This window comes from Triticum aestivum, chromosome 6D (assembly GCF_018294505.1).
Source record: "Triticum aestivum cultivar Chinese Spring chromosome 6D, IWGSC CS RefSeq v2.1, whole genome shotgun sequence".
NCBI lineage: Eukaryota > Viridiplantae > Streptophyta > Magnoliopsida > Poales > Poaceae > Triticum > Triticum aestivum.
Window position 1 is genome coordinate 224,420,110 of NC_057811.1, and position 12,844 is coordinate 224,432,953.

The 12,844-nt window shown below is 50.8% G+C and overlaps 1 protein-coding gene across 4 annotated transcripts in view; it reads left to right on the forward strand.

Annotated features, from left to right (window-relative positions):
• The first annotated feature begins 6 nt into the window (after window positions 1–6).
• The window catches only part of LOC123144515 (cyclic nucleotide-gated ion channel 1), a 47,766-nt gene continuing 34,928 nt past the window's right edge, over window positions 7–12,844 (forward strand). The window contains exons 1-4 of one of the 4 annotated variants that reach the window (XM_044563699.1): window positions 7–167; window positions 7,247–7,392; window positions 7,640–8,168; window positions 8,812–9,024. In XM_044563699.1, coding sequence (XP_044419634.1) covers window positions 7,364–7,392; window positions 7,640–8,168; window positions 8,812–9,024 — 771 coding nt within the window. In that variant the 5' untranslated portion in view covers window positions 7–167; window positions 7,247–7,363. Of the gene's footprint in view, window positions 327–7,246; window positions 7,393–7,639; window positions 8,169–8,811; window positions 9,025–12,844 lie in introns of all 4 variants that reach the window. The other 3 variants (XM_044563701.1, XM_044563702.1, XM_044563703.1) reach the window with 3 other exon arrangements.

Genomic DNA, 12,844 nt, shown 5'->3' on the forward strand with positions numbered 1-12,844 from the left:
TCCAGGGCGGCCAAACGTCGTCCGACTCTGACTGCTTCGTTCCCTCGCGAGCGCGTCCGGCTACCCCGGTCTAGTCCCCGTCGTCGATACCCACCCCACTGGTTAAACTGCATCACCACCTCGCCCCCTCTTCGGCGACGCTTCACCTCCCCAGACCCTCCGTCCGGGTAAGCCTCGTGGTGCTGCTGCTGCTACAGTGGCGTATCCTGCTGCCCCCGTCCCCGCGTCGCTCCGATCTGTTATTTCTGCTCGCCGCTTATTTCAGATCCATCAGGTGCCTAGCGTGCTGCTTTGCCGGTGCCGCGATCTCGCCGCCGAGCTGCCCGGTGCGTGTGCGTTGCTTTTTCTCTGTGCGGGCGGGTCAAGAGCGTGCTGCGAATTGTGATCTCCCGTGGTGGCACCTTGTTGTTGTGAAAGGGAGTCACTGGAGTGCCGACTTGGTTCGCCGGCATAGAGTGGTTAGGTGCAGAAATTGCTTTGTCGCTGTGGAATTGAGAGTAGTTTTTAGTTTTTTGTTTCTTTTTTGAAAGATCCAGCAACCGCTGGCTTTTTATTGTGATAGGTTTTTGGACAAATGGTGAATTTTATTGGCTTAAAATGAAGCATCAAGAGAATACAAACACAATGAGCATACACCCAGTCCTTGCATAACTAAGATGCACATAGCCAACACCAAGGGTATGCACACAAAAACACGATATAACACCAAAGCTATGAGTAGGTGAGGAAACCCCTCCCCTGCCCCCCTCCCCCCCAAGCGATCAGATCTGCGACAAAGTATAACAATGACCATATCTGCACCAACTATCTCATGACATCACATGGACGAAGATGTTCTTTAGCAGCAACTTTCAGAAAGGGAGTGACGCTCAAGCGCCAATGTCACCGGATCCAACCACCCAAGGCTAGAACCAGTCCGAGCATATCCGAGCAATGCCTTCAACAAGGTAACAATGTAAAAACATCACCATTGTGAAATATAACCAACTCGGGTCAGACCTAGGCTTTCACCCTGGAGCTCCAGACCGGGTGCTCGAGTAGCACCACCATCGATTTCACTTATGCGTTGTCGCCACCACTTTTCAGCGATCCCAGCAGCTACATGCGATGTGTGACCGCCGCCGTTGTGCACCACCATCGATTTCACTTATGTGTTGTCGCCACCACTTTTTAGCGATCCCAGTAGCTACATGCGATGTGTGACCGCCGCCATTGCACAACCATCCCTCCGTGTCATGCTATCGTCCATTGTTTGCATCTCATCGCCAAAGTAAGCCACCTGATCTGGAGAGAGGAACCCTCATGAAGACGTTTTGGTGGCCACCACAATCCGCAGCGAGGTCGCCGCCGTAGGCTGGAGTGGTCATCACATCGATGACAGAACACACCACCAACTACAACCTCGCAGAAGAGAGCCCTGCCTAGGCTCGTCGACATAGGGTCCAACATGGCCGAAACTGGAGCACGAAAGACAAATCAACATTGCCAGCGCGTGCTCACGCGGAGCGCAACCGACACTAGATCAGGAGCGCACAACCGCCAGATCGGCGCCACGCCTCCCGACCGGAGCACCGTGTGCGCCCCAAGCATGCTCGTTGTCGGGCCTCCAAGCTGTCGTGCCACCGCCTCGCACTTGTGCAATTGCAGGATGCTTGCAGTCGAGGTGTCGTCACGCCGCAGCCTGACATCAAAGCCACCGCTGGAAGCCCGCGGCCGCGCCGCCGCATGCCATGAAGAGGCCCACGCCCACGCGAAGCCTAGATGTCCTGTGCTGCCAGTCAATCCCTTGAGAGGACAAGCAACCTCGCTGCCGCCGGCTTTGCCCTCTGGCGGTGGCGTAGGAGAGGAGAGGATGGGAGGCGGCTGAGTTTTGTCGGCACAAGGGCTCGCCCGCGTCGCTCGTGGGAGCGGCACTGGACGATCCACTTTTCATGCGAGTCAGTTCACGCCTCTACCTAGTTTTAGTAGTGTGCAGCTTGATATGTAGGGAGCAGTATTTACATCATCATAGTTGGAGAAGCGATAAAAGGAGAAAAGGTGGGTGTACCAACCCCTCCCCCCCCCCAAAAAAAGAGAAGTGGTTGCTTGACATGCTGATCTTTTCAGGGCGGATCATCGAAGGGGTGCTGCATGCAGATTGCTCTGACGATTCTCCAAGAATCCAGAGACGGGGGTAGCAACCCAAAAAAAAGAGAAGTGGTTGCTCAGCATGCTGATCTTTTCAGGGCGGATCACCGAAGGGGTGCTGCATGCAGATTGCTCTTGCGATTCTCCGAGAATCCAAAGAGTGTCATGATTGTGTTTACGGAAGAAATCTCGTCTCGGAAAATGTGTTTGTTCCTTTCCAGCCATATCTCCCAAGTGATCATGATCATGAGGGATTTGGCACCTTTAGCATTGTCTGCTGTCGTTGAGCTTGAGATCGCTTCCCAAAACCCTAGTGAATTTTTAACCTCCGGCCATGCTTGGGGGTTCAGCGCCCAACACCCCAGCCAGAGCGAGGCCCGCCTACAAATTTCCTTTGCCCCTGGGCATTGCCAGAATAGGTGCATGGAGGTCTCAAGATTCCGGGTCCAGAGAGGGCAGAAGTATTCATTCGGCCAGCCACGACGTAGCAGCTGATCAGCACACCAAGTTCTGTCTTGGAGCAGAAGCCATACGAAAAACTTGCAGCGCGAAGCCCAAGCCTTCTAGAACAGGCTACGGAAGGGCGATCTAGTTCCTCCCAAGAATTGTAACTTATATGCCGGGGCAGCGTTGTATGAGCCCGAGCTCGAGACCTTCAAAAAAATTTCGTTTGGTATGTCCGGGTGAAGGACAATGGCGGACGCTCTGAGCATGTTCCAAATCAGAAGGAACTTAGCGATGTTTTCTTCCGTCAGGTGTTGGTTTTTGATGCCTGAGTCCATTTGTTATTCAGCAGGGCCTCACGCACCGATCTAGCTTTTCTTCTAGACCGCACGTAGAGCCTTGGCCCCATCAGGCAAAGGGGGGTAGAGCATAGCTAGGTTGACTCCCAGAAATAGGTGGGCTTGCCCTTCCTGATATTGACTGAGGTGGCTGCAATGAAGAGTCTCGGTCCTGTTGGTCGCACGGCAAGTCAGAGCCCACCCATGGACATGAGGGCGCCTGCCAGCTAAGCCAGAGCCATCGCAATTATAGCTCGTGCGCAAACTTGTCGAGGTCGTGGATGCCCAAACCTCCCAGGGCAATTGGCGAGCAGACAGAGGTCCACTTGACCTTGCACTTTCAACTAGCAAGCTTCTCCTCGTGCACCCAGAGGAATTCTCTACAAATTTTGTCGATTTCTTTGGAAAATCCCGGGGGAGCACGGATTGCTGTCAGGGCGAAGACGGGGAGTGCAGGGCAAAGATGGGGAGCGCAGGAGAGCCCGCCAGCCCGCATGGTTCATGAGCTTCCATCTTGCCATCTTGGCCTTGATCCGACCAAGGACGAACTGGAGATGCACGCGCCTTGTCCTTGATAGAGTGATCGGCAGCCCAAGGTAGGTGATCAGGAAACCTACCCTGCTGCCGCCAAACCCCTTAAGGATACCATCAAGGTCAATGCCCTGGCAACGGATGGGTTGATGCAAAGTCTAGTAGCACGCCCAAACTGCTCGAGGATTTGGAGAAGGTTGTTGATGTCGCCACGGTAAGGGTTTGGGAAAATGATGGCATCACCAGCATAGAGTCTGACCCACAACATCATGTCCCTCCCTGGTAGAGGGGAAAGAGCCCCCAAGGCGGCAGCAGCATCAGGTATACGTTGAAGCGGGTCGATGGCAAGGATGAATAGGAACGGGGATAGCTGGTCGCCCCAAGCCCCGACGGTGAGCAATGGGGTCGATGGCAAGGATTAACAGGAACAGGGATAGCTGGTCGCCCCAAGCCCCGACGGTGAGCAATGGGGTCGCCATTAACCCGTCCAGGAGGAATTGGGAGTAGTTTCCGCTCTCGTTCAGCGGTGTCACACTAAAAATTACTTAATAGTATGTTCTTTATGTACCTGCGTTTGATCGTCTGCTAAGTGCTGAGAAAAGACTTAGTGGAGAACCAACCTGTGGTTGTATGGTTAGGAGGGTGGTTGTACCCCTATCCCACCATGGATCAAACCCTGGGTTTGACACCCTGTGTGTCACAGGAATATTCTGCAGCAGGAGGCGAAATTTTCTTCGACAGTGAGGCTCCTGTGGTGACTTCTCTGTGCATCTGGTCTTTTGTGGGCGCTATGTGAATGAGTGTACGTGCGGTTGTGCGTCAATGTACTGCCATGGACACAAGAGCTCTCTCCTCTCAGGAGCGGGAACAGCGCAAGGTTTTGAAAAGGAAGCTGCTGGGACTATCCTCCCTCGAGCGCACGATTGCCAGATTGCGTTCCCGCCTCCTCTTTCTTCGCGATAGGGACGCGAACACCAAGTTCTTCCACAGGCACGCCCGTCACCGCCAGCGGCGTAACATGATCACCGTTCTCAAGTAGGGAGAGGCTGTCGCCATGGGCCAGGACGAGCTTTCATGCATGGTGGATGATTTCTACAATCGCTTGTTGGGTGAGACCCCGCTGCGGGCGCAGGCTCTTAACCTGGACGTCCTGAACCTGCCTCATAGAGACCTGACACACCTTGAGGTGCCCTTCACGGAGGAGGAGATTGAGCAAGTAATCAAATCTATGCCCATGGACAAGGCGCCGGGGCCGGACGGCTTCACCGGTAGGTTCTATGCTTCCTGCCGGCACATAATCAAAGGCGACATCATGCGCGCCATGGGCCTCTTCCACCAAGGTGACATGCGGGGACTGCCGGCGATCAACAAAGCCATTGTTACTCTACTTCCCAAGATCGATGCAGCGGTGGATCTAAAGGACTTCCGGCCGGTCAGCCTCATGCACGGGGCGATAAAGGTCTTCGACAGGGCAATGGCTGTCAGGTTGGCCTCCGATCTGCCCACGCTTGTTGGCATACACCAGAGTGCTTTCATCAGGGGACGGTCGATCCACGACAACTTCATGCTGGTCCAATGCATGGCACGCCGGCTCCACGCCCTTCGGGAGCCCACGATCATGCTTAAACTTGACATCACGAAAGCATTCGACACGGTCCAATGGCCTTTTCTCCTGGAGGTGATGCGGGCGATGGGTTTTGGTGCGCGGTGGATCGAGTGGGTTTGTGGACTCCTGGCTACATCCTCTACGCGAGTTATGGTAAATGGATACCCTGGCAGGCCCATATACAATGCAAGGGCCATGAGGCAAGGCGCGCCTCTCTCGCCGATGCTCTTCATCTTGGCTATGGAGCCGCTGCACAAAATGTTCCAACTGGCGGCATCCCGTGCTCTCCTGATTCCGCTGGCCAGATCGGGGATGCAACAGCGGCTATCGCTGTTTGCTGACGATGTGATGCTTTTTATCAAACCGCTCGAAGCGGATCTTCGTACAGTGCCTGGATCCTTCAGTGCTTTGGCGACGCATCGGGCCTTAGAGTGAACCTCACCAAGAGTACATCATTGCCGATCAGATGCACTACAGCTGATATGGAGAGGGTGGAGCGATTCCTGGGCTGCCCGACGGGCACATATCCTTGCAAGTACCTTGGCCTCCCGCTATCAATAAGGAAGCAAACGTCGACTCAGCTTATGGGTCTTGTGGACCGCCTTGCGCGCAAGTTACCAACTTGGAGGGCTGCCTCTATGCCTAAGAGCGGACGCTTATTGTTAATCAAATCGGTCCTTTGTGCCACACCGATTCATGCGATGATGGTGCTTGACATCCCTCAGAAAGTGATCAAGGCCATGGTGAAAATCTGCAGAGGGTTCCTTTGGTGTGCACGAGAGAGCGCGAATGGTGGCCATTGTAGAGTGGCCTGGGAGGCTGTGTGTGCGCCTAAGTGGGCGGGAGGCCTGGGCCTGCCCAACCTCCGATGGCTGAACATTGCCATTCAATCTAGATGGCTATGGCTCCAGCATATTGATCAATCTAGACCGTGGGCTGAATTCCAGATAGCAGTCCCGGAGGAGTCCAGGCAGCTCTTCAGGGCCGTGGCAAAAACGGTGGTTGGCAATGGCTTGAGGGCTTGCTTCTGGGAAGACCGGTGGCTCGATGGCTTTACAGTTCAGGACGTGGCCCCGTCCATATACGCCATCGTTGCACCTAGCGCGTGAGCAGCACAGACAGTTCACCACGCGGTTTCAACGGGCCATTGGGCCTTAGACATCGGGCCCGATCTCACTGGACAGCAGCTAAACGAATATATGCTCCTTTGGGACCGGGTTACCAGGACAGTGCTCATGCCGCATGAGGATGATCGCATCACTTGGAGCTGGGAGGCGAATGGGCAATACTCAGTGACCTCTGCATATGATGCCAGGTTCGCAGGACGTGAAGTGGAGCCGACAGCACAATTCACATGGCAATCCAAGGCCCCACTACGGTGCCGCTTCTTCCTTTGGCTCGCGATGCACAATAGATGTTGGACCTCGGACAGACTTGCTAGGTGCGGGCTGGATCATTAGGACGCGTGCCCCTTTTGTGATCAGCACGAGGAAACCATTGATCATCTCCTTCTGGGCTGCGTCTTCGTCAGAGAAGTATGGGCTATCATGTGTGGAGCTCTCCATAGGCCACAGTGGATGCCGAGTCAGGGCTCGAGGCTGCGAGACTGGTGTGCCGTCACTACTACTCAAGGCCAAGGTGCAAAGGAAGCACGCGCCATCTTACTTCTTGTGCTCTGGGAAATTTGGAAGCACCGAAACGCGATTGTCTTCGAGGGCGCCCCCCTCTCCTTTAGAGCACTTGCAAACAGAATTGACACCGAAGGACGGGCATGGAAGCAAGCGGGCATCCTAAAAGGAGATGTGGAGCCTATCCTCGGAGGGCTAGTTCGGTGGGCTGAGGGGAGGAATTAGGCTAGATTAGTGTTCGGCTGTGTCAGTGGAGTTGGTTCTCATGTATCTTTGTAACATGTAAACGCCAACGTGGAGGGGTTCTTGTCCCCATCCTCTTCCTTTAATATATAGTACGCACACTCCTGCGTATTCGAGAAAAAAAAGGATGACTTAGCATTTTTTTTGTATTCACAGCAAGCCCTTTAAATAATGAATTGAACAGTTGGATTTTCTCAGGCTACACAAGGTCATGTTGATCAGTTTAAATTTCTTTCGTTGATTCTTCAGCCCTAAGATTTTTTTCTCCCCTTTACTGTACTTTTATGTTATAAAGAATTTATAACGACCTGCTGTTGATGCCTTTCTAGGTCGCTTACTCATCTCTTGCTGTGATCATCAGAGATATGATACTTCAGTGCTGCACTTGAAGATTTGACCCATCGTGGTCCTAGTCCTGTTCTATCTGCTGGTGCTAGGCAGACTGAATGGCTTTCCGAGAGGAGAGATATGTGAGGTTAGTTTCTATGCCCCCCTTGTACTGAAGAGTGTTTGGTGTCTTAAAATAGAAATAGAAAATTTCATATTTCGAAGGAAAACCTACTCCACTGGGAACATATGAGGTCAGCTTCATTATGGTTTACAAAAAGTTCATGTTTGACAGATTCCGAAGTTATTATATCTAAAGAGCTGCCAAAATAAGAATCCATACCTGCGCATTATTCTGACAAGTAGCCTTAGCTGTTTGTGTGTGTGTGTGTCAGGTTTCATGACTGGAGGTCAGAGTATTCTGTCGGGTCAGATAAGATAGTTTCAGAAGGAAGGCATACTGCATTTGACTCACTAAAGGATAAGACTCTAGGAGCCTTCTCATTCTTAGGGAACAGTTCACACCCTGAAACCCTGAACAAATCAACACCAGAGGAAAGGAAGGCCAAAACAAGAGTTCTTGATCCTCAAGGGCCATTTTTGCAAAGATGGAACAAGATATTTGTGATATCATGTCTAATTGCAGTTTCTGTGGACCCACTATTCTTTTATATCCCAGTGATCGATGGTGTCAAGAACTGCCTATATCTGGACAAAAAGTTGGCAACCATTGCAAGTATCCTGCGCTTCTTCACAGACATCTTCTATTTGCTCCATATAATATTTCAGTTCAGAACAGGATTTGTTGCTCCTTCCAGAGTATTTGGTCGTGGTGTCTTGGTTGAAGACACCTTTGCAATAGCAAAGCGTTATCTAACTACATACTTTCTGATTGATTTTTTAGCTGTTATGCCCCTCCCTCAGGTACTTCGTATGCCATTTTCTGCATTAACCTGCAACAGTTGAACATCATGTGCTTCTTGTAGTTCTGATGGTTTTGTTAGGATCCAATAAGACTAGTTGTATGCATGCACTTTTGTACTAGTTTCCTCATGTATGATTTATTAGGAAGGCAGTAGGAACTGTTGCCGTTAGCTATTTTAGTGTACCTAAAATTTATGGGGCCTAATGGCCCAGAATGCACAAAGATATGGACTTATGGAGCATCTATGCAATCAAGCGCATCAATGAGATGAGATGTTTAGTGTGGTTATGCACAGTAATTATAACTGCTGATAAGAGAACATCAACCAAGGGAATGTTGTCCTCTGGGAATTATAAGAGACAATAATTACTTGGGGCATTCTGTATTTAACATGCTGAGTTATAAGCTAATGCTGTACTATTCATTTACTTGGTATGATTGAAGCTTTGGGATACTTATAGAACATGCCAAAAAGGGCAGATACTTTCCACCTATGACATAAAAAAGAGGTTGAATGCAGTCACTGTTCTTAACTGGGTGATACTATTCTTAAATTTGAATGAAACAAATGCGGAATATTGCGTTTTTAGAATCTGTTTTGTCACAAATATGTAACAATAACGACATCATTTCAATAACCAGGTTTTTGTATTGTTAGTGCTACCCCATCTCAAAGATTCCAAGGTTATGGAGGCAAAAGATATACTGATGGTTATTGTTACATGTCAGTACGTGCCTCGGCTCGTTCGAATAATACCACTCTACCTTCAAATCACAAGGTCGGCTGGCATAATTACAGAGACGGCATGGGCTGGTGCTGCTTTTAACCTTTTAATTTATATGCTCGCTAGCCATGTAAGTGCTCCGCTCACTAATTAGTAAGAAGAATGCAAGTTAATTTATTTCCCTTTTCTGTCTCTAAACTTAATTAATAAATTCGAATTCTGAATCCATGCTGATTTGAGTTCATTGTATATAGTTTTTTCTTGATGGTAAGAGCCTAAGTGGTAACCCAATAATTATTGCTTGATAAAACTCCTCTATTTGTGACTGAAGATAATTCTCGAATGAATTTTATCATGCAATCTCACATCAATACGGATAAATTAGTAGATACAGATAGGGCGTGTTTGGTTGCCGTAGGAGCCGGGCCTGGCTAGCTCAGCCTGGCTCAACCCAGCCTGGTTGAAGGAAAACAGGCCAAAAGTCGACATCTGCACATTGTTTGGTTGCCCGCATTTAGGCCTCTCGCATTAGGCTAGCAATTTTGGCATACCGTTTGGTTGCCTGCATTGGCTCGGCTCACGCAACTACTCGGTGTTTGGTTCAATGCAACAACTATTGTCTGGTAACCTCTTCAACTTGTTGGCGGGGTTACCAACACACAACGGCGTGAAGAAACAATCATACACTCACAACAGAAGATAGTTTAAACCATAGCTAGCCGCAGTTTAAATAAAGTGCCACACTTAAACATATCAGTTTGGATGCAAAGCAGTACGATAAGAAACTAAACCAGATGGAGCATAGGAAGGGCAGTCCTAGACGTTGACGGTGAAGGCCTCGTCATGCTTGCTGCACTTGGTGACCACTTCAATGCCTTCGTCGTTGAAGACGATGACCTTGAGCATGTTCGGAGTGAGCAGCTTGAACGTCACCCTCCATGAGCAACCGGTGTTGGCCCTGAGCTTGAACTCTTGCGGCACCGCCGGGAAGTGCTTGGTGAAGTCCAGGGGCATCGGGATGCACTCAAGCTGAGGGGCAAGGATCACCTTGCAGGAGTTGAAGACGCTGATTCCTGACCTAGCGAAGGGCGCTATGTCATCGACATCTTCGCTGGGCCATGAATCAGGCCGACTCCGGCGACGCCCGGCAGAGGTCAAGGGGGCCAAGTACAGAGAGTACAGGCGTCCACATGACCATCGTGCCGCAATGTACTTCACGATAGGGACTGTGGTGGTGGTGAAGGAGGAACAAGAAGTGGTGGCGATGGAGGTGGAAGAAGAAGTTGCGGTGGCGATGGTTGCAAGGGCGCCGGAGCCAGGACACCGAAGCATGCCAATTGATCTGGACTCCGGCGAGCAAGAAGAGACGGTGGTGCAGCTCGAGGAGAAGAACAAGGGCAAGGGTAACCGCCGCTCCAAACGCCTCTAGGGTAGCCGAGGCTAAGATCTAGAACTACCGTGTAAGATTTCCCCCCAATCCACATTACCCTTGTACTCAATCCCGATCGGTAACCTCAAATCCATCGGTACCACAAACTCATGACGATGTTATGATCAATCCTATGGCTATTTACCTCGATTCCCCATTCCCCTAATGCGGATCGAACCTAAACGCGGATTGAGTGCGAATGAGTACGTGAGGAGGTGAAAAAAGTGCTTACCGCCATTGCTGTGCCGGAGGTGATGATGCGGAAGCCGGTGGTCGCCTTGCTCTTCTCCGATCTGCTGCACGCCGTCGCTACTGCCGCCGTCGGTGAGAGTGGGCAGAGGGGATACGAAGTGGTGAGGGGGCGGTGAGGGTAATAACTGCCGGCGCTTCGGGAAGCAACGCGGCTTCTCGAGCATGGCTCCGCGCGTGCAGTCCCTGCCGCTCACGTGCATCGAGCGGGCCTGGCTCTGGAGAAACTGCCGATCTGAGCGTTCCCAGCGAGACAAGCCCAGAGGTGCTTTAAAGTTCGTGCGATGCAGGCCCAATAGTGTATGCGGGCAACCAAACAGGCCGGATTCTTCCCGCGTGGGCCTGGTTGGACCGAATGCAGGCAACCAAACACGCCCATAAGGATTTGTTTTCGAAAAATATTCTCCTAGTGAGCATTCGAAATTTATGTTTGTGAACTTTGATTCCTCGAGGTAGTGCAAACAACAATGTCACATACCAATGCACATGGGATATTGTTTTTTCTTTTTCTTTATGGAACACACAATACATTTTATGATTATCACATGCTAAACCATATGCACAAACAATGAAATTGTGGTAGTGAGAAACATCTTGTCTTAAGCCGATGTCTTGGTAGATTAAAGGTCACTACTATGTGCAAATCAGTCCTTGTTTTTCACTCAGTTTTTATCATGTAAACTTGTTCTTCAAACTTCAAAGCAGAACATGTCCCAACTTGTGAGATGAATCTATTTTTTTAACCTGCCAAAACTTTCTAAGATAAAATATGTAAAATGTTCAAAATATTAGCAAGTTTATTCCTAAGCACAATGGTTCGCATGGCATCGTGACCTTTTTGTCGACGGTGTTTCTTTGTTCGGCCAGGGCTAAAACACTTCAAATTACTTCAGCCGACAACCCAGTTTTTTTTACTCAGGTTTAGGTCACCGCGACGTGTAACACCCTACGCCTGCTTTGTGTTCTTGATCTATTGATTCCCTGCAGAAGGCGACACCTCTGCAGCCTCGCCGAAGCAAGAGGAAGCTCCTTTGTCTTGATCGGCGGTCAAGACAGACGGTCGGAAGAGCCTTTCTTTAAAGGTTCCAACTGGGATCGGCTCCTGACGGGAAACCAGTCACGACAAGTGGTCAACGATTCGGTTCTCGTGGCGCTTCACGTGCTGCATTTGCAGGCTGTCGAAATGCCGCTCCAGTTTCTTGACCTGGGCTTGGATGCTGCAATCCGTGGGTCTAAGCATTGCTACTGCTTGGACGTATGGTTGATGAGTAGTTGTGGTACTCCTTGGACACCTGGTTGATGAGTAGTTGCGAGTCAGCTTTGACGAGTAGGCAACGGATTCCGAGGGAGACTGCCGCCCGGAGGCTGGCAAGCAGTCCCTTGTATTCGGCCATGTTATTGGTAGCATCCTTGAAAAGGAGTTGTGTTACGTATTAGAGTTGTTCGCTCGTTGGAGAGGTGAGAACAACTGTAGCCCCCGTGCCTAGGAGCGTGAAGGATCCACCGAAATGCATTGTCCAGTGCTCGTGATTCTCGTGCCCTGGGGCCGCGAATAGTTCTTCCACCTTGTCTTTGGGCACACGAGTCCATTCCACCACAAAGTCGGCAAGGGCACAACTTTTGATGGCATGGGAGCTGATCAAATGAAGGTCAAACTCCCCGAGCTCGATCACCCATTCTACAATGCGGCCGATGGTCTCATGGTCGTGAAAGGTGCGATCGAGCGGGAAGGATGTGGCGACGGACACCTTATGGGCTTGGAAATAATGCTGCAGCTTTCTTGATGCGACCAAGATCGCGTAGAGCAGCTTCTGGATCTTTGGATTCCGTGACTTGGTATCACGCAGGACTTCACTGATAAAGTAGACAGGACGTTGTACAACCCGTCCCAGAGTCGGAGACGCTTCCTCGAGCTCTTTGGTTTGCTCGAGGTCGAATGAGAGCTCGGGCTCAGACACCAGCCTAGATGAGAGCTTGCTTGGGCTTGGTCGCCTGTTTTTGGTTGGAAAGGAGCATGGGTGGGTGGAAGCTCGGGCTCATGCGCCAATGCGGATGAGAGCTCGGGCTCAACCATTAGTTTGGGGCTGGAAGGGAGGTTGGGCCCAGCCATTGGCTCTAGGCTGGAGGGGAGCCTAGGCTTAGAGGTTTGCTTGATGATGGTTGTCTCCTTTGGATGCACTGGTAGCCTGGATCCGGCGCTAAGAGTTGATGCCGATTAAGCCGGGGGTCCTGACACATGTTTGGGCCTCAACGTCTCCTCCCGCTTCACCAC